Source organism: Procambarus clarkii, chromosome 59 (genome assembly GCF_040958095.1).
Source record: "Procambarus clarkii isolate CNS0578487 chromosome 59, FALCON_Pclarkii_2.0, whole genome shotgun sequence".
NCBI lineage: Eukaryota > Metazoa > Arthropoda > Malacostraca > Decapoda > Cambaridae > Procambarus > Procambarus clarkii.
The window spans coordinates 24,033,607-24,054,465 of NC_091208.1; the positions used below are offsets into that span (position 1 = coordinate 24,033,607).

At 42.7% G+C, this 20,859-nt stretch overlaps 1 protein-coding gene across 3 annotated transcripts in view; it reads left to right on the plus strand.

The window, feature by feature from the left end:
* Positions 1-8,550: 8,550 nt before the first annotated feature.
* Positions 8,551-20,859, plus strand: part of Sry-alpha (Serendipity alpha) — a 119,064-nt gene continuing 106,755 nt past the window's right edge. Inside the window, exons 1-3 of one of the 3 annotated variants that reach the window (XM_069307036.1) lie at positions 8,551-8,769; positions 11,179-11,358; positions 19,128-19,355. In XM_069307036.1, coding sequence (XP_069163137.1) covers positions 8,668-8,769; positions 11,179-11,358; positions 19,128-19,355 — 510 coding nt within the window. In that variant the 5' untranslated portion in view covers positions 8,551-8,667. The remainder of the gene's footprint in view (positions 8,770-11,178; positions 11,359-19,127; positions 19,356-20,859) is intronic. The other 2 variants (XM_069307037.1, XM_069307038.1) reach the window with 2 other exon arrangements.

Sequence of the window (20,859 nt, forward strand, 5' to 3'; positions counted from 1 at the left end):
GAATAATTTGATCTCGACCAGTCTTCGTGGTGTAGTGGTAAGACACTCGCCTGGCGTTCCGCGAGCGCTTTGTCATGGGTTCGTATCCAGGCCGGGGAGGATTTACTGGGCGCAAATCCTTAACTGTAGCCTCTGTTTAACTCAACAGTGAAATGTGTACTTTGTTGTTAAAACGATTCTTCGCGGCGGGGATCGTATTCCAGGGACCTGCCCGACACGCTACGCGTACTAGTGGCTGTACAAGAATGTACAGCCCATCAACCCCACAACTCTTATATATATCTCCCTCTCTCCCCCCCCCCCCCCCCCAAAAAAAAAAAGTAGATTCTACACCTTCAGGAGGTTTATGATTTCTCAAATCATAAACATGATTTGAGAATGATTTCTCAAATCATAAACACCTTGCTGATTGGGTAGAATATGCCTCTTACTTTTAACCCCACCCGTGTCGTCGCTACCGCTCCTCGGGTTGCAGCCACCCGCTTAGCCGCATTGGGGAGACCCCTGTTCGAGTCTCCAAAAACAATCTGTTAATTGCCAGTGTTGGCACTTCACCCGCCCCATGTTGCAACTGATGTTAGGGACCTAAAAGACTGCGACGAGGATATTGAACATATCCTGGAAGCTCAAGGCATTCTGTCTTCCAGATGGACACGTTCACTCTACCCCCTCATGGCCGTCGCCATCAGCCCCTTCGAGTTGTGAAAATCACCCTTGATAGTAGAACCCTTCTGCCTTTTATAATTCTTGCTGGTGCCAGTTCAGGAGTACATTCCCTATCCTAGACTTTGCAATAAGTGCTGGAAGTTCGGGCATGGTGCACTCAAATGGACAAGTACTGCTTCTATATGACCCATGGGTGGAGACGAAGGTCATTTCGAGAGTGCTCTTCTCCCCAGACTGGCTGTCTCAATTGCGATGAGGCCCACCCTACCTTCTCCCGCTACATACTTGAAGTCGTCCTCAACTTGAAACACCGGGAGCGTTTCTCTTTTTCCTGAAGCGAGACTCCAAGTCCGCCGTCTCAATCCTTTCACTGGCGTATCTTATGCTCGCGTGTTGCGTTCTACCTCTCTTCGTCCTTCCCACCTTAAAGTCTCGCAACCATTTCCAGACCTTAGACCCGGACACGCCCACCGCCTCCTACCTTGTTCCTTTACGTTCTGTCCTGAAGGGTTCCACCTCCTGGTTCTCCATCTGGAGTTTTCCCCCCATCCCACCCAATCTGCCATGTCTCCTGTGTCTTTCCCATCTTCCCCCGATCATTTCCAACCCTTCCTCCCAGTCTCTTGGCCCTCCACGCCGCCTGTCTGTCCATCATCCTCCCAGCCATCTTCATGTTGTTCGTCGCCGTTCTTCTCCTGTTGAGACAATTGAGTCTGTCGCCCATTACGTTGTTGCTGACACACATTGTTCTTTGAGTCAGTAACGTAAGCCTGGCTCCTCTCCCTCCTCCCCGGCGGGTAAGAAGGCGTTGCTTTCTTCCTCGCTCCCTACCTCTGACTCACTGCGTCCCCTCCTATTTCCGTGGTCGAAAACCCTGTTCCAGCTATGGAGGTTTCTTTAGCCCCGATTCCCTCTCTGTTGCTGCCCTTGCTGAGGTGCGCTCCCCAGTTTCCGACCCCCCACCCCTCAACTCCTGTCCTTGACCGCCCCTCTCGGTTGTCTCCTCCAGACCCCGTCCGCCAGCCTCTGGTCTGCCCTGCTCCCTTAACTCCGTCCTTACTAAGTTTACCCATGCCCCATAACCCTGATTTCGCTGACCCTGATCCCGAGCTTCTTTAATATGCTGTGTTCTTCCTTGCCTTTGTTTCTTCATTGTTCTCTATTGCCGTCCTCTTTCCTTTTGACAATGTCTATTCTTCAATGGAATATTCGTGGCTTTTATGCCAATTTTCATGAACTCCAATTTCTGATTACACAGTTTTCACCGCTTTGTGTATGTCTTCAGGAGCCGACGCTTGGTGCTCGTTCTGGTGACTTCGTGGTTATTCTTTTCTCTCCTCACTCGTAGCTCTACTGCTCTCTTGATTCATACTCTCTTCGTCCCCCTACTTTTTCAATCGCGTATACAATGCTCTGCAGCCCATGTCTTTGTGAGTAAATGGTATATGGTCTGTTCCATTTATCTCCCCCCATATACCTGGTTGATACCTGGTTGATGGGGTTCTGGGAGTTCTTCTACTCCCCAAGCCCGGCCCGAGGCCAGGCTCGACTTGTGAGAGTTTGGTCCACCAGGCTGTTGCTTGGAGCTGCCCGCAGGCCCACATACCCACCACAGCCCGGTTGGTCCGGCACTCCTTGGAGGAATAAATCTAGTTTCCTCTTGAAAATGTCCACGGTTGTTCCGGCAATATTTCTTATGCTTGCTGGGAGGACGTTGAACAACCGCGGACCTCTGATGTTTATACAGTGTTCTCTGATTGTGCCTATGGCACCTCTGCTCTTCATTGGTTCTATTCTACATTTTCTTCCAAAAAAAAGAAAAATATGTCCCGATTTCTCTTCCTGATCGGAAGAGAAAATCTTCTTTCTCTTCTCTTCCTGCACCTACTGGACTCCTTGCCAGAGCCTGTGCTCCTGTTGGGTGACTTGAACTGTCAGCATAGATCACTTGTGTCAAACTATCACCCAATTAGCCTAACGCCTATTGTGGGAAAGTTACTTGAATCGATAATTGCAAATACAATTTGTCTTTATCTTGAAAAACATAAATTAATAAATGATTCTCAACATGGTTTTACAAATGACCGTTCATGTTCAACAAATTTGCTATCTTTTTATTCCAGCATATTTCAGCGAAAGGGATCTGGGAGTTATGATTAGTAAGAATTTAAAACCAAAGGATCAATGCATGGATGTTCGTAATAAGGCAAATAAGACAAGGGGATTTATTAATCAAAGCGTTAGTAACAAGACACCTGGTGTTGTTCTTCAGCTATATCTTGCTCTGGTTAGGCCCCATTTAGATTATGCAGTTCAGTTTTGGTCGCCGTACTATACAATGGATATAAATTCACTTAAACGTGTCCAGCGCAGGATGACAAAGTTAATTCCCCAAATTAGAAATCTGTCATATGAAGAGAGATTAACAAAGCTTAAATTGCATTCACTGGAAAGGCGAAGAGTTAGGGGTGACATGATAGAGGTTTACAAGTGGATGAATGGACATAACCAAAGGGGATATTAAAAGTGGAGGTAACGTTTGGGAATAATAATGTCTGATGACCTAACGTTTAAGGAGCATAACCAAGCAAATATTGCGACAGCCAGAAAAATGATAGGATTGATTACGAGAACTTTCAAATCCAGGGATCCCATCACAATGGTTGTACTCTTCAAGTCACTTGTGTTGTCCCGTCTTGAGTACTGTTCAGTACTCACTTCCCCCTTCAGAGCAGGAGAGATTGCTGAAATAGAGGGAATACAGAGAACATATACGGCACGCATAGATGCAATAAAGCACCTAAATTATTGGGATCGTCTCAAAGCCCTCCAAATGTACTCACTAGAAAGAAGACGAGAGAGATATCAAATAATATACACCTGGAAGATACTGGAGGGCCAACTACCAAATCTACACAGTAAAATAACAACGTACTGGAGTAAACGATATGGAAGAAAATGTAGAATAGAACCATTGAAGAGCAGAGGTGCCATAGGCACAATTAGAGAACACTGTATAAACATCAGAGGTCCGCGGTTGTTCAACGTCCTCCCAGCAAGCATAAGAAATATTGCCGGAACAACCGTGGACATTTTCAAGAGGAAACTTAGATTTATTCCTCCAAGGAGTGCCGGACCAACCGGGCTGTGGTGGGTATGTGGGCCTGCGGGCCGCTCCAAGCAACAGCCTGGTGGACCAAACTCTCACAAGTCAAGCCTGGCCTCGGGCCGGGCTTGGGGAGTAGAAGAACTCCCAGAACCCCATCAACCAGGTAACCAGGTAACGTGGAGGAGGTGGGGTCCCTCAATTGTTTCAAATGTGGGTTGGGTATGTATATGAGTGGGATTGGATGGTTATAAATAGGAGCCGCCTCGTATGGGCCAATAGGCCTTCTGTAGTTACTTTTGTTCGTATATTCCGTACCCTCTGGGATGATGTTCTGACAAACACGCGCGGCCGCCTTCTCGAGCCGATCGTCCTCTCTTCTTCCCCTGTCTCTTCTGAATTCTGGTGAACCCACTCGTGTGGACTCCCGAACCAGCACCCTATCCTGTCTTGATCTTTCTCTCTGCGCAACGTCTCTTTACTTAGATTTCACGTGGCAGGTTCTTGATGACCTCCATAACAGTTACCATTTCCCCATCCTTGTTACCTTTTTCTCTTCACCCTCCCCTCTTCTTCCCTAGGTGGCAGTTTGCCAAGGCTGACTGGAACCCATTCACCATTTGATTGTTGCCGCCAGAGGCGGCTAGTTTATTGTGCACCCCATACTCATCCTGTGAGCGGTAGTGGAAAAGCATTACAGAGGGCACAAAAAGTCTTTATCAGACCTCATCTTAGATTATTACATAAACAATTTAATCTATCCTTCACACCTTATAGTTACACGTCAGCTAGTTACAGAGAATGTTCTATCTTAAGAGCTATATATTTACAGTAAGTCATTATACATTAATGGTAGGTCTTATCGCTAATACATAATTTTTTGAGCAATGGAGATATTACAGTCATAGGGGAGCTGCTGTTTATTATTAGTCTTCACAATACTGAGTTTCTTAATCTCATATGTAATTTATCTACTGGGAGCGAAATATGGATACCGTGCAAGGATTTCAGGTACTTTATCCTTGGTAATAAGATAGGTTGCCATATCATACAGCGTGAGCTTAGATTTATCTCTAAATGGCTCAATTTTACTACAATCCAAGATACAATTTTACTACAATCCAAGTTCGAGTGTGTGTCCCTGTCTTTGTCCACACACTTTACTTCATCTAGATCCCTATACAAGCCGAACTGCCAGATATTTGTAGCCAAATCTTATTCGAGCTGTGACAACATCTGCTGGTCTACTGACTTTGTTACTTGCCCCATACACATGTTTTACTTCACACATTTCATTGTGATGAACAATGGACCTGCTGATTCCAGTTTGCACGGTTCTACTTTCTTCAAATCCATCCAGGAGTTCTCGTGTAATGATACTTTTAAGGGACCTATTTAATAACTCAAGATTCCGCTCAATACTGTCTTTATTTACTGCAGCCTTAGCAAGGGCGTCAACTTTATCATGTTCCTGCAGGCCAATGTGAAAAGGAATCCACAACATTTTTATATTTACCCTCTTGTTAAGTATGCTTATATATCTATGTCTAGCTTCTGAGACAAGCACGTTATTACTTGATTGCAAACTGTTTATTGCTAGTAGTGAGGAAAGGGAGTCTGGAATAATTAAGCTGTCTATTTCAGTGTTGTCAATAATTTCGTGCTACTCTATCCGATCTCTCCACTTTGTCTCTCCCTCGTGTACTCTTCCTTTTTCCTAACACCATATTAAACCCTGACCTCTGCTCTATTCCTCGATCTACCTCCCGGGGCACGCGGAAGTGCGTTCCCTGGTGGAATAAGGACTGTGATCGGGCTGTCCACTGTAAGCGTGCAGCCTGGAAGAAACACCGACGCAGGCAGATGGCTGATTCTTTTATTTTGTTTTGGAAGGCGAGTGTGGTGGCCCATAGGACCATCCGTACAGCTAAACGTGAGAGCTGGAAATCTTATGTCTCCACCATTACGTCCGATACTCCTCTGCCGCATAATGAAGAAAATGGAAAAAATCCGCAAGTAAGTAACTATCAAAGACGGCACCAAGCCGGGAAGGCTATGTAGCACCAAGAAAATCCGCAAGATAGCGGGTAAGTTTGTTCCAGATGTCTCACCAGTCCTTCACCTCGGTCCGTCTAATTACCACAAGCTACCACAAACTACACAAACTTCAGAAAGCTTCCTGGCAATACGTTAGTAATGAATAAATATGATATATTTACTCATTATAATGGTGCTGAATGTACAACACGAAAAAACATAATTTTAATCTGAAAAAGTATCTTTTTATAAAGAAATTAGACGAAAATAAAAAGCTGGTGACGCCAAATCAAGTCGACGATCCCAGCTTCGGTTAGGTTAGGTTTGGTTAAGTTAGGTTAGGTTAGGTTAGGTTAGGATAGGTTAGGATAGGTTAGGTTAGGTTAGGTTAGGTTAGGTCAGCCTAACTTAATATATCATATTTATTCATTACTAACGTATTGCCAGGAAGCTTTCTGAAGTTTGTGTAGTTTGTGGTAGCATGTGGTAATTAGACGGACCCCTTCACCTTCGTGGTACTCTTGTGGCGGATCCAGTGACAGTCGCGACCGAACTGGGTTCCCACCTTTCCTTTTTCGGAGCCTTCCTTCTTCGTAAGTCCGTTCTTGAATCTCATCCCTTAGATTTCTGCACTCATCTCTGACTTCCCTATGACGATCCCTTCTCTCTATCCGAACCACACAGCACTGTGCCAAGTAAGTCCACTACGGGCTCACCATACCTCGTGCTAATTGTCCCGCTCCTGTGCCAGGTAAGTTACGTGCTCACCATAGCCCGTGCTACTTGGAACTTGTTTCGAGTAGCTGAATCTATAACAACAACTCTCCGAACTTCAGTCTGCTCTAGCCCTTTGCGGTTCTACGGCAGCGGGCTCAGATGACATTCATTACGAGATGCTTCGCCAGCTCCCTCCATGCGCGTCTCAGTATTTATTGAATCTGTATAACCGGGTCTGGGAGTCGTCGTCAGTCCCTGAGGACTGGCTCGATGCCAGTGTACTGCCTAATCGGAAACTGGGGTCTCTAGGGACAATCCCTAAGGGCTTCCGCCCTATTTCCCACGACTGGAGATACCATATTCTGTCCCAACTTCGTTCTGTTGGCCCTCGTGGTAATCTCCCTCCAAAGCTTCCTCTCTCTCGTCGTTCCTTTAGAGTGAGGTTTGGTACCACTCTCGATCTGCCTCTTTTCAGCAATGCGAAGGTGTAATCCAAGGTAGTGTTCTGCACAACTCTTTTTCTGTTGCTTTCAATGGTCTTCTTTCCTCCCTTCCTTCTGGCATCTTCTCCGTTCTCTATGTCGACGATCTTACCCTTTGCTGTCGAGGTGATGATTCGCCTCGCCTTCAACTTGGGATTGATGCCGTGTCGTCTTGGGCCACCGATCATGGCTTCAAGTTCTCTGCTACTAACACTTGTCCTATGACTATCGGAAACATGTCGTTTTTTTTTATCGCTTTATGGTCATCCCCTTGTGTACAAAGATTCCGTTAAGCTTTTGGGGTTAATCTTTGACACTCGTTTGTTTTGGTCACCCCATATCTCTTACCTCCAAGTTGAATGCTCTAAGGCCCTTTGTCTACTTAAGGTATTGTCCCATACTTCTTGGGGGTATAGGTGCCGATAGGCGCATGCTCCTCTCTTTACATTCCTCTCTCGTACTGTCTAAACTCGATTATTGTTTTCTTGCTTACTCATCTTCTTCTCCTACTCTTCGCCGTCTTGATACTCTACCATACTGGGTTGCGCCTCAGCTCTGGTGCCTTTCCTTCGACTCCTACCCTCAGCTTGTATGTTGAAACTGGCTTCCTGTCTCTCCAGTCTTCGCTTCTTGCGCGGTCCTTACAACACCCTCACTCTCGCTTATGTCGTGTTTTGACTTTTACTCCTCCTGTGGTCCCTGCATCCCTTCACTACCTCCCTTTTTACTGTCCGGTTGTCTCACCTACAAAATTATCTTTTGGTTAGTGTTACCAATATTTCTCCTCATGTTGTTCCGTCCTTGCCCCGTGGAGCAACCCGTCCTCGACTCAAGTCCATTACATCCAGCGGTCGACCCCACAGACGCATTCATAAATTTTAACATGCTGTTCATTCAAAACGGGAATTTTCTCAAGTATAAATTAATATTATAATATATTAGCATATTGTGCATATATAGGCATAGGTTAGGTTAGGTTAGGTGGTTGGGTTCTGTTGGCGATTATTTGTATTTGTAGTACGTGGGTGAAGCATTTATAGCGTTGAGATTCGAACAAAATTCGTCAGTGAAGCACTTGTTCCGGATATGTTCGAACGTCAGCAGTTGTGAGTCGTGTGTAAACCGCTTTTCATTCATAAACAGGGGGTTTGGCGGGTGCATGGAATCACTTTTGGATCTTTCTTTGGAGGACGGGCTGCATGAAGAATTCATGTGTTCGAATTCAAACACACGACTCACAATTGATTTCGTTCGATCGCTTTCGGAACAAGTGCTTCACTGGCGAATTTTGTTAGAACCATAACACTATAAATGCTTTACCCACGTACTACAAATACAAATAATTGCCAACAGAACCTAAACACCTAACCTATGCCTATATATATGCTAATATATTATAATATTAATATATATTTGAGAAAATTCCCGTTTTGAATGAACAGCATGTGCAAATTTATGAATGCGTCTGTGGGGTCGACTGGTGCATGTAATGGACTTGAGTCGAGGACGGGTTGCTATCCTGGGTGTTGTTGCCGCCCCTGTCAGTGGGACATGCTCAAAAACTGCGGAGTCGCTGTGGCTGGACAGTGAGGGCTCCCTTAGCGTCGGCTCAGGAATTCCCGGGGTGGAGGGTCCGGTAGCAGTTGTAGAAGCTGGAAGATGATCATTGGGTACAGCGGCTGCTGGAAGTCCATTCGCGACAAGCAGCCTGTTGATGGCGTGGATGTTGCGGGTAATGTTGCCCGCTATTTTGTCGACGAGGTAAAATGATTATTGATTGATGAACATTAAGCCACTCAAGAGGTGGCACGGGCATGAATAGCCCGTAAATTAAGATGAAAAACGTTGCCTGAAACGCTATGCGTACTAGTGGCTTTAGGTATTGTATGTACTACCTCTATTTTTTAAATCAAACAGAACGTTTGTACTGTAACTCTGCAACTATGTATGTACTTTTCCTAAATAAATTATTATTATTATTATTATTATTATTATTATTATGATTATTGATAAGGATTAAGCTACCCAAAAGGTGGCACGGGCATGAATAGCCCGTAAGTGATGGCCCTTTTGAGCCATTACCAGTATCAAGAGCTGATACTGGAGATCTGTGGAGGTGCGACTGCACCCCTGCGTGACGGGAGATGTCTCCCGTGTTAAAATTATTGATTGATTGATAAAGATTAAGCCACCCAAGAAGTGGCACGGGCATGAATAGCCCGTAACACGTTAAAATAATTACTTTCGATTGCTTATATTGGTCAACACCTCACCTTAACATTTCTCTAGCTGGTTTATTTATTAATATACAAGAACATTGGGGTTAAGAGAGTATATATCAATGATTTTACATTCTTGTAAAGCCACTAGCACGCATAGCGTTTCGCGTTTCGGGCAGGTCCTTAATCTAACAGAATTTTTAGTAGGTAATTTCAAGCAAAATTGACAACAAAATTTTAAAGGTACATTGTAAGAAAATTAGACACAATACACGGAGATTAGATTAATACGTAGGTTAGGGAAGTGGTATTATATACCTCTTCCCAAATACAATTGGGAAGAAGTATTAATTGTAATTAGTGGATTAAGTGGATTTAACAAACTCTGAAATTAGGGAAGACAGGAGAGGAGTCACTGACAAGCAAAGGCCAGAAAACACAAGTATAAAGAACTATAACATGTTTAGAACCGACACCATTTGGTCACCATTTGGTCCGGGAGACATCTCCCGTCACGCAGGGTGCAGTCGCGCCTCCACAGATCTCCAGTATCATCTTTTGATACTGGTAATGGCTCAAAAGGGCCACCACTTACAGGCTATTCATGCCCGTGCCACCTCTTGGGTGGCTTAATCTTCATCAATCAATCATCTTAGAACCGAAAATTATATGTACATGCAGCATAAAACATCCACTACAGTGACATTGTAATTGCCAGAATTAGGCTGGGATATCGATATCAATGTCAGGTGGCTGCAGGTAATGAATCCCCCAATGGTGAACATTCCCATTGTAAACAATGTGAACAAGAGCTGGGATATACTCTCCAACACTATATCTGTGATTGCGCTGTTATAAGTAATTTCAGACTTGATGGTGTGAGGTACTTTGAGCTCTGTAATTACTTCATACACTTCACGGGAGACATCTCCCGTCACGCAGGGTGCAGCCGCACCTCCATAGATCTCCAGTATCATCTATTGATACTGGTAATGGCTCAAAAGGGCCACCACTTACGGGCTATTCATGCCCGTGCCACCTTTTGGGTGGCTTAATCTTCATCAATCAATCTTCATACATTTAGGAATATTGGAAAATATTCTTGTGCTGTACCCAGATTTTGCTAGCGGGGCTACTAGATCAGCCTTATATTTATGTTCTCACCTGATTTTTAGTCAGTTGATTTGTTTTTGTATTGAGACTGATATCTTCTCCCCTGATTTCATGTATGACTAATCTTCCTGTGAAATGGGAATATTAGATGAACGTATAGCCAGCTGATTAGTCAGAGCTAGTTTGTTTTTGTATTAAGGCAGGTATTATCTCCCCAAATAGCAACACATTGCACACAGCATCACTCCTGTGCCAGGTAAGTCCACTGCGGGCTCACCATAGCCCGTGCTACTTGGAGCTTGTTCTGGTTAGCTGAATCTGTAACAGCAGCAGCAACACATTGTTGTGCATACCTAATTTTGCTAATACAAAAAATAATGGAGCGAGAATATTATCTTACACCTGCTACAGAATATATATATATATATATATATTTATTTACTTATTTATATATTTATTTGTATTTATTTTATTTAATTATTTTTATTTATTTATTTTTTATTTATTTTTATTTATTTGTAATTTTTATTTATTTTACTTGTATTTTTATTTATTTTTATTTATTTATTTTTAATCATTTATTTTTATTCATTTTTTTTATTTAATTTATTTATTTATTTAAAGTTATTAATACGAATTCAGATATCGTATAGCTGTAACTATGAATGAGATTACATCCTGTATTTAAATTATAGTAATATTTGTTTTCGTGAACAATGTACATGTATTATTGCAAATTAGGTTAGAAGAATGAATGAAAAATGTGTTTGTGTGGTGGTAGAATGCGCCTCGAGCCAGGTGTAGTGGCGGCGGAAACATTCAAACAGTCACCTTACAGGGCTCTCCTGCTCTCACACTCAAGCACTCTCCGCTCTCACACACTCCGCTCTCACACTCTCACACTCCTGGAGCAACAACTCGTCTCACCACTGATCTTTACCTCGCCAAAATGGAAGACATAAGCCGCCGTACAAAGTCAAAGTGTGTGCTAAATGTTCTTGGGCCCATTGCCAATCAGGTGAGTTGACTGGAACTGTAATTTAGGTTTGATAGTTATTGCTGAGAGATAATTTATTCCTTGTCTTTTAATTGCTAAAACTCATCATAGTTATGGTATGTGCAGTTTGAATGAAAGGGGGGTGGGGGGGGGGTCATCCTCCCCATGACTCCTCAAGACTCTAAAAGGGTCTCGGTAGTACAGTTGGCTTCGTTCTCGACTCGCAATCCAGGACCCCTGGGTTCGAATCCCGGGCAGGACAAATACTTGGGCACGTTTCCTTTAACCTAACGGCGGTGTTTACCCTGGCAGTAAATTGGTACCCAGGAGTGTGGGAAGTGTTGTGGGGGTGTTGTATCCTTGGGGGGGGTCAGGTGTCTGTCCGGGGGGGGGGGGCACCACCAGCACAGTGTATATGTGTAACAGTACGTCTACACACACACACACAGGGGCCTGTGACTGAATGGAAAATGCTTAGGATTTGTAATCCTGGGGCCCGGGTTCGATCCCCGGCCATGGCAGAAATGGGTAGTTTCTTTCACCCTAATGCTCTTGTTCACCTAGCAGTAAATAGGTACCTGGGAGTTAGACAGCTGTTATGGGCAGCTTCCTGGGTGTGTGTGTGTGTGTGTGTAGGCAGGAAAAAAATTGATCATTGATTGATGGTTGGGAGGCGGGCCAAAAGAGCAGAGCTCAACCCCGGCAGGCACAACTAGGTAAATACAGGCTGCTTGTCCTCTGAGAAAATTAATGATTAATTTGGTTAGACAAATTGCATATAACAAAATTATTAATGATGATAACAAAAGAGTCCATTTCATCACATTTAAGTCTCCACATTCATGATAGAATTGATATGTTAGCCAAAGATACTGTCTTTAAAGGAATTGATTATAACCATGGTTTACTTGTAACTTGAGAAGAGTAATCCACCAGGAACTACAACAAAACCTTGTAGATCAGAGATACGGTGAAATCTACACCAGTTGTTCCATGTATCTTTGTATTTGCACAAAGAGCCTCATATCTGGTTCGTCCAAAAAAATCAGCAGACTCGTAGATTTTTACCTGAGGGTGTCCAAGACTTAGCGGCCTCGACGAGGGCTTGTTAAATGTCCCCCAATTTGCCCTTATGATTTTTTCCAGTTGGATTTTAAAATTTAAGAGGTATGGTATTTACAACTTTGGCAGGTAGGTGGTTCCATGGGTTAATAACCCTGTGGGTGAAAAAGCATCCCCCCTCCCCTGTCCCTTTGTCCTCCCCCACCATCCCCCACTCCACCGTCCCCTCGTCGTCCTAACCATCCCCCACTCTACCGTCCCCTCGTCGTCCTAACCATCCCCCACTCTACCGTCCCCTCGTCGTCCTAACCATCCCCCCACTCCACCGTCCCCTCGTCGTCCTAACCATCCCCCCACTCCACCGTCCCCTCGTCGTCCTAACCATCCCCCACTCCACCGTCCCCTCGTCGTCCTAACCATCCCCCACTCCACCGTCCCCTCGTCGTCCTAACCATCCCCCAGTCCACCGTCTCCTCATCGTCCTAACCATCCCCCCACTCCACCGTCCCCTCGTCGTCCTAACCATCCCCCACTCCACCGTCCCCTCGTCGTCCTAACCATCCCCCACTCCACCGTCCCCTCGTCGTCCTAACCATCCCCCACTCCACCGTCCCCTCGTCGTCCTAACCATCCCCCACTCCACCGTCCCCTCGTTGTCCTAACCATCCCCCACTCCACCGTCTCCTCGTCGTCCTAACCATCCCCCACTCCACTGTCCCCTCGTCGTCCTAACCATCTCCCACTCCCCCATCCCCTTGTCTCCACCATCCCCTTGTCTCCACCATCCCCAACTCCCCTCGTCCTCCCCACCATTACCCCCCGTCCCCTGTCCCTTCGTCCTCCCCACCATCCATCACTCCCATTCCCCCTGGTCCTCCCCCACCATTCCCCACTCCCTCGTCCGATGCGTTCCCAAATGATCTGATGTTCCCATCAGAAAATTGGGAACATCAAATGATCTGATGTTCCCATCATTGAAATATAAGAAAACAGTAAAAAAAATAAATAAAAAAAAATGAAAAAATAAAAAAATAAACTATACTCACAAAATGAATGTTATAGTAGACAACACAGCTCAATTCGAATGCTATATCACACAAAATAATTAAATCAAAATGGAAATAAATATAAATCTATGAAAATTCAATTTGTCAATGTAATCGGAAACATTGAAATGGAATCATAACATACTTAGTATAGCGTGTGTGTTACTATTACATGTAACAGATGGCTCTGTTTTTCCAAAAAAGAATGTTTTTACCTGTCACAGGTGTGGCATCTATATAGTATGTACTGTATATAAAAACCTGCTCGGATGCGAATGGAACGGTGTGTGAAAATTTCAAAGCAATCGGTGAAGAACTTTCTGAGATTAGCGGTTTTGAACAAACGAACATTTACATTTTTATTTATATAGAAGGTACATTGGGTTTATGAGAGTAGAGAGAGAGAGTTGAAGTTTGACGTTCTTGTAAAGCTCGTACACATGCTACACTAGCTCGTATAGCATTTTGGGCAGATCCTTAATCTAACATAATTTTAAGACGGTAATTTCTAGCAAAATTAAAAGAGGAAAATGTTTACAGGTACAATGTAAGAAAGTATAAAAATACATTATAAGAAAGTATAAAAGTACTGTACATTGTAAGAATGTATAAAAATGCATTGTAGGAAAGTATAATAAAGAAAAAATACATTGTATAAGAAATTTGACAAAAAAAGTAGGTATATTAAAGTAAATTTAAGGGTTCATCTTCAGGGAACATTGACCTTTTGAAGAAATTGTCTGGATCAACATCCTCCAAATTGTTTAGCATTTTAAATTTCAACAAAATCTCCCATCATGTCTGGTTTGTAGTGTTGTTAGCCCTGTGGCCCTCAACCGTTTCTGGTGAGCGAGTTGACTTGGCTCTAGAATGATTTTTGTTGCCCAGTGTTGCACCTTCTCCAGAGCAGCTATTTCCTTCTGAAGATAAGGTCTCCATGCTTGGATACAGTACTGTAATCCAAATGAGGGCGCACCAGAGATTTATACAATTGAATCACTACCTTCTTTTTTCTTAAAGTTAAAAGTACACTTGTTTATTCCAAGGGTTTGATTAGCTTTCTTGACTGCTGCACCAACCTGTTGTGCACTTAAGAGTGAATGGTAAATTTTGACTCCACAGTCCTTATCTTCATCTATCTGCTGTAATGTAATATTAATAATTTGGTAGTTGCGATGTGGGTTGCCTTTTGTTGATCTGTCGATACTAAAAAGCATTCACCAGTCTTCTGACCATTTGTAGAGTTCATGTAGATCTCACTGTAAGGCTTCAATGTCATTTTCATTTCCACTTGACCATAAATCTTTGTGTCAACTGCAAATTTGATGATGTGGTTTGTAATATTCTCATCTATGTCATTTTTGCAGCTTCGTGTCATTGATGTATATGACAAAAATGGTTGGCCCCAAAATGGGACCCCCCAATTGCCACATTTCTACAGTCAAATTCATTACCATTTAGCACGACCATTTGCTTTTTTTTTTTTTGACCATTGTTTTATCCATTCTAGTACAGTATACTACCATTTTTCCATGTGCCTGTAATTTCCTTGCTAGTCTTTTATGTGGTACCTTATCAAAGGCTTTAGCAAAATCCATGTATACTACATCCACTGGAAGTCCTTTGTCTTGTACAGTTTAACAAATGTGAGCAGGTTTGTAAGGCAGGATATATTTTAACACATTGTCGATTTTACAAGATTGTTCACCGAAAGATGGTGAATGATTCCTTCCATGAGGATTCTCTCCATGAGTTTGCAGATGTTGATATGAAGCTGATCAGATGGTAGTTATCTACCGAGCTGCTCCTGCCTTTTGAATATAGGGATAACATTTGCATATTACCAATATCGAGGGACTATCCCTTGGTCCAGAAATTTTGTGAAGAGTAGTTTCGACAGTAGGCATAGTTCTTCTGCCAGTTCCTTTATGAATTTTGATTGGATTCTATCCACAGCTGATGTTACTATTGCTCTTAAAGTTGGTTATAAATATCTCTGGGAGTTTGCATTACCTGCTAATGTAGACTTGACCAAATGAAATACCTAAGTACTTGCCTAGTTGTGCTTGCAGGGGTTGAGCTGCGGCTCTTTTTTTTGCCGCTTCTCGACCAGTTAGTCGACGGGTGTACAGATTCCCAAGCCTGTTGGGCTCTATCATATCTACATTTGAAACTGTTAGTGTGCCTCCACCACATCACTTCCTAATGCATTCCATTTCTTAATTACTGAGACTGAAAAGTTCTTTCTAATATGTCCATGGCTCATTTGGGTACCCAATTTCCACCTGTGTTCCCTTGTGTGTTTGCCCCATGTGTTAAATGAATTGTCTTTATCTACTCTATAAATTCCTTTGAGAATCTTGTATGTGGTGATCATGTCTCGCCTAACTCTTGTCTTCCAGCGACATGAGGTTTAGTTACCGTAGTCTCTCCTCATAACTCATATTCCTTAGCTAAATGTAATCACCTAAATGCAGGTACAAGATGACAGCTACAGTTGTGGTGTCCCATCTTCCCAGTACTCTTATTATATAAGGCCAGTGCTCTATTATATAAGGCTTTATATAATAGTATAAAGCTTTAAAAACTACTGATGATTCTGGCCTCTAGGCCAGTGAGGGGCCTCGTAGCCTGGTGGATAGCGCGCAGGACTCGTAATTCTGTGGCGCGGGTTCGATTCCCGCACGAGGCAGAAACGAATGGGCAAAGTTTCTTTCACCCTGAATGCCCCTGTTACCTAGCAGTAAATAGGTACCTGGGAGTTAGTCAGCTGTCACGGGCTGCTTCCTGGGGATGGAGGCCTGGTCGAGGACCAGGCCGCGGGGACACTAAAGCCCCGAAATCATCTCAAGATAACCTCAAGATAACTCTACCACCTTCTCACTTAATTGTCTACCTCTGTTTGCAAAAGTGAACTTTATGATTTTTTATTTTTATTTATATGCAGTATATAAGAGTTCTTACATTCTTGTAAAGCTACTAGCACACACAGCATTTTGGGCAGGTCCCTAACTCTAATTTTTCCCTGGAATGCAACCCGATAAATCTTTTTAACAACCAGGTACCCATTAACTGCTGGGTAAACAGAGGCTACAGTCAAGGATTGGCACCCAGTCAATCCTCCCCGGCTAGGATACGAACCCAGGCCAAAGAGCTCATGAAGCAGCTTTGGATTTTGGCAGCTTTGTTTAGTTAGCTTAAATCTATGACCTCATGATTTTTAAAGTTCAAAGACTTAAGAATCCTTCTTTATAAACTTTATTGATTCTTGTTACTATTTTGTAGGTAGTAATCATATTGCCTCTTTTTCTTCTATCTTCTAGTTTTGGCATATTTAATGCCTCTAACTTCTCCTTATAGCTCTTGTCTTTCAATTCTGGGAGCCATTTAGTTGCATGTCTTTGCACCTTTTCCTGTTTGTTGATGCGCTTCTTAAGATATGGGCACCATAAAACTGCTGCGTATTCCAACTTGGGTCTCACAAACGTAGTGAACAATTTTAGTATTTCACCATCCATACATTTAAAACGATTCCAAACCACTTGAGCTGGACAGTTGATAAACGGTCTCACTGTTATGCACATACAGCAAACACAAAGCCAGAATGCAACCACACAACGGTTACCAACTCTCGGGCACCTATTTACTACTAGGTGAACAGATGCACTAGATGAAAGGAAATGTTCTCAACCATTTTCAGCTGGAAAAAATCAGGGACTTTTGACAAACCACTGGCTTCCTGTACTTGTCGAGGCCCCTTGAGTATTAATGGCCCTAGAGTAAATTCTGGCAACCTTGTCCTGCCTTGGGATTGAACCAAGGATTCCCGGTTGCAAGTTGAGAACATAGCTAGAGTACGGTACTACCAGAAACTTGTGAAAAGCGCAACATTCATATTATGAACTTTCATATATGAAACTAGTGGGTATATATTGCCAGAATGGGTGAAAATAAACATTATTTTCCAATGTTTATCATAAAAATAGCTAGAGTGGAGAAGATATACTGTACAATATGGATATTCAGTGTATAAATGAAACAGTACAGTATGTATTCATATTTGTGCTGGGTAAGAGGTATTTACTGTACATTCATATTTCCTCTGTAGCTTATGTTTTACCTTTTCTAACAATATATGTAATACATTAGCTAAAGGTTAATTTAGTTAATTTACTATGCACCCCATACCCATCTTGTGGGTGGTAGTGGAAAGGGTTACAGAGGCACATAATGGGCACAGGGACTGAACTCCACAATTCATTTAGCTAAGCAAGTTAGTCTTGATGAGATACTGTAGTTACAAAATTCAATGCACAGTCACAACAACAATGGGCTCAAGACCAACCACAATTACGTTTTCTAAATTAAGCAACTGATATATGTGGGGAGCTAGTGTCACAATTGATATGTTTATCCTGCACACCGCCCCCATCTAGTGGGCAGCAGTGGATAGGTTAGTCATTTAGTTACTATCTACAGTTAGCAAACTGGGTATATTTGGCTAAGGTTTCTGGTAGATCATTTTGAATGAAATATTTACACATCTTATGAATATTTGTTACAGAATTCTCTGAATTCACGTATCTTTTCGCACTCCATCACATAGTGACGGAGGGTGTGCGAATAATTTTGTTGACAGTTTACATTTGGTCAGGTCTACATCAGCAGATGATAAAAATTACCAGAGATACTTGTAACCGAGTCTAAGCCGAGCAGTAGTAACATCTAGAAGTCTGCTGATTTGACTGGATGATCCATAGATGTGTGGCACTTCTTGCATGATAGTATGATGATAGATGGAATTACTAGTGTTGACTTCATTCTGCCTCAAGATCTACTAGATTTTGTTGATGTTCTTGCTCTCGGACTGCTTATTGGCAATCCAAGGTTATACTCAATTTCTCTTTAAAGGCAGATTCTTTGGCTAACTCATCATCTCTATCATGCATTCAGAGGCCAACACGAGATGTAATTCACATGAAATGGACTTGGTTACCATCATTAATAATTTTGTTGTATTTATGTCTAGCTTCAGACACGAGCATGTTGGTCTGTAGTGTGTCCACATTCACACTGCTATCTCCAGGGATGTCTATATGACATTCTGTGCATAACATCTCTTAAAGTGTATGCTATTATTAGAGTACTGTACTTCTGGATTGCCTGGCGTGCGAGGTGGCCCCTCCCCGGGGATGCCTGGTGTGCGAGGCGGCCTCCTCCCCGGGGCTGCCTGGCTTGCGAGGCGGGCCCCTCCTCCTCCCCGGGGCTGCCTGGCTTGCGAGGCAGCCCCTCCCCCTCCCCGGGAATGCCTGGCTCTCTTTCTGTAGTTACATTACTCCTTTATAAAAGCTCCACCTACATACTGCACATACTGTACAAATAATTGCCAACTAAACCAAAACCTAATCATACTAATCCTAGACCTAACTACTCTGTATGCACAAAATTATTATTTATGTTAATTGTGAGTAATATTCCAGAAATTATATTTTTTGTTAGGTTTATTATGTTGTTGTTCCCTGGGAAGCCTGAAACAGTTCTCAGCACTGGCAAAATGTAAATTACAGGTTCTGTTACATTTAAGTTTGGTCATTAAATAATTTGCCACTGGTTAGTGTTTATAATGTAACTTTTTAAGTTGTATGCAGTACATTACTGGTGTTTCATTTTTTTTTCTCATAGGTACTGGAGCTGAGGAGTAGGCAAGGTGTTGTCTGTGATGCTACAACAGTGATAAAATTATTGAAGCAGTGTCTGGACTTGGAAAAATCTTGTGCACTCTTGGTGTCCCGTTTGACTTTGTATGCTGCGTCTCTAATGGATGATGTGCTCTCAGCAGAGATCAAGAGGGTCAAAAAGCAGCTTGACAAAGTGACAGATTCACTCACTGATGCCACAAGAGATCTTCATGTAAGTTCGATAAATGTATAATATGCATGCTGTTATATGTAGCATTTTTACTTTAACTCTCATCATAGCATAAATATTTATATATTAATAAATTAATCTGTGGTTGTTTGTGGCCATAATAAACTGAAATTGAATATGAAAGTATTGGAATGGTTGTTTGCCTCTTGCACTTTAATGTACTGTGCCTGCTTGATGGGGTTCTGGAATTCTTTTACTCCCCAAGCCTAGCCTGAGGCCAGGCTTGATTTGAGAGAGCTTGGTTCATTAGGCTGTTGCTTGGAGCAGCCCACAGGCCCATATATCCACCACAGCCTGGTTCGTCCGGCACTTGTCTTGGAAAACACTCTAGTTTTCTCTTGAAGATGTCCACAGTGGTTCCCACAATATTTCTTATACTCGCTGGGAAGATGTTGAACAACCGTGGACCTCTGATGTTTATTGTGTTCTCTGATTGTGCATATGGCACCCCTGCTCTTCACTGGTTCTAATCTGCATTTTCTTCCAAATTGTTCACTCCATATGTTGTTATTTTACTGTGTAGATTTGGTACCTGGCCCTCTGGTATTTTCCATGTGTATATCATTTGATATCTTTCTCGTCTCCTTTCTAGCGAGTACATTTGGAGAGCTTTGAGACGATCCCAATAATTTGGGCGTTTTATCGAGTCTATGTGTGCTGTATATCTTCTCTGTAATCCCTCTATTTCAATAATCTCTCCTGCTCTGAAGGGGGGATGTGAGTTCTGAGCAGTACTCAAGATGGGACAGCATAAGTGATTTGAAGAGTACGGTACAACCATTGTGATGGGATCCCTGGATTTGCAAGTTCTCGTAATCCATACTATCATTTATCTGGCTGATGGAATATTTGCTTGGTTATGCTCCCTAAACGTTAGGTTGTCGGATATCATTACTGTATTCCCAAATCTTTTACATGTTGCTTTCCTACTATGGGCAGATTTGATTGTGTTTTGTACCCTGAATCATGGTTTAAGGTTCTCATTTTTACCGTACCAAAGTACCTGGAATTTATCACTGTTAAACCTCATGTTATTTTCTGCTGCCCAGTTGAAAACGTTATTAATATCTGCTTGTAGTTTTTCAATGTCTTCCACAGTGGTAATTTTCATGCTGATTTTTGTGTCATCTGCAAAGGATGACACGAAGCTGTAGCTAGTATTTTTGTCTATATCTGATATGAGAATAAGGAATTGAAGTGGTGCAAGGACTGTACCCTGAGATGCAGAGCTTTTAACTGAGCTTGGACTCTATTTTATTTGACTGTTATTCTCTGTGTTCTGTTAGACAGGAAATTGCATATCCACCGGCCTACTTTATCCAGTTCTTCCCATTGACCTCAGTTTGTGTGCTATCACTCCATGGTCACATTTGTTGAATGTCTTTGGAATGTCTGTGTATACAACATCTGCCTTTTGCTTTTCTTCTAGGGCTTGTGATTTTGTCTTAGTGATTGAATAGCTGTGATGACTGGATCTTCCCGCTCT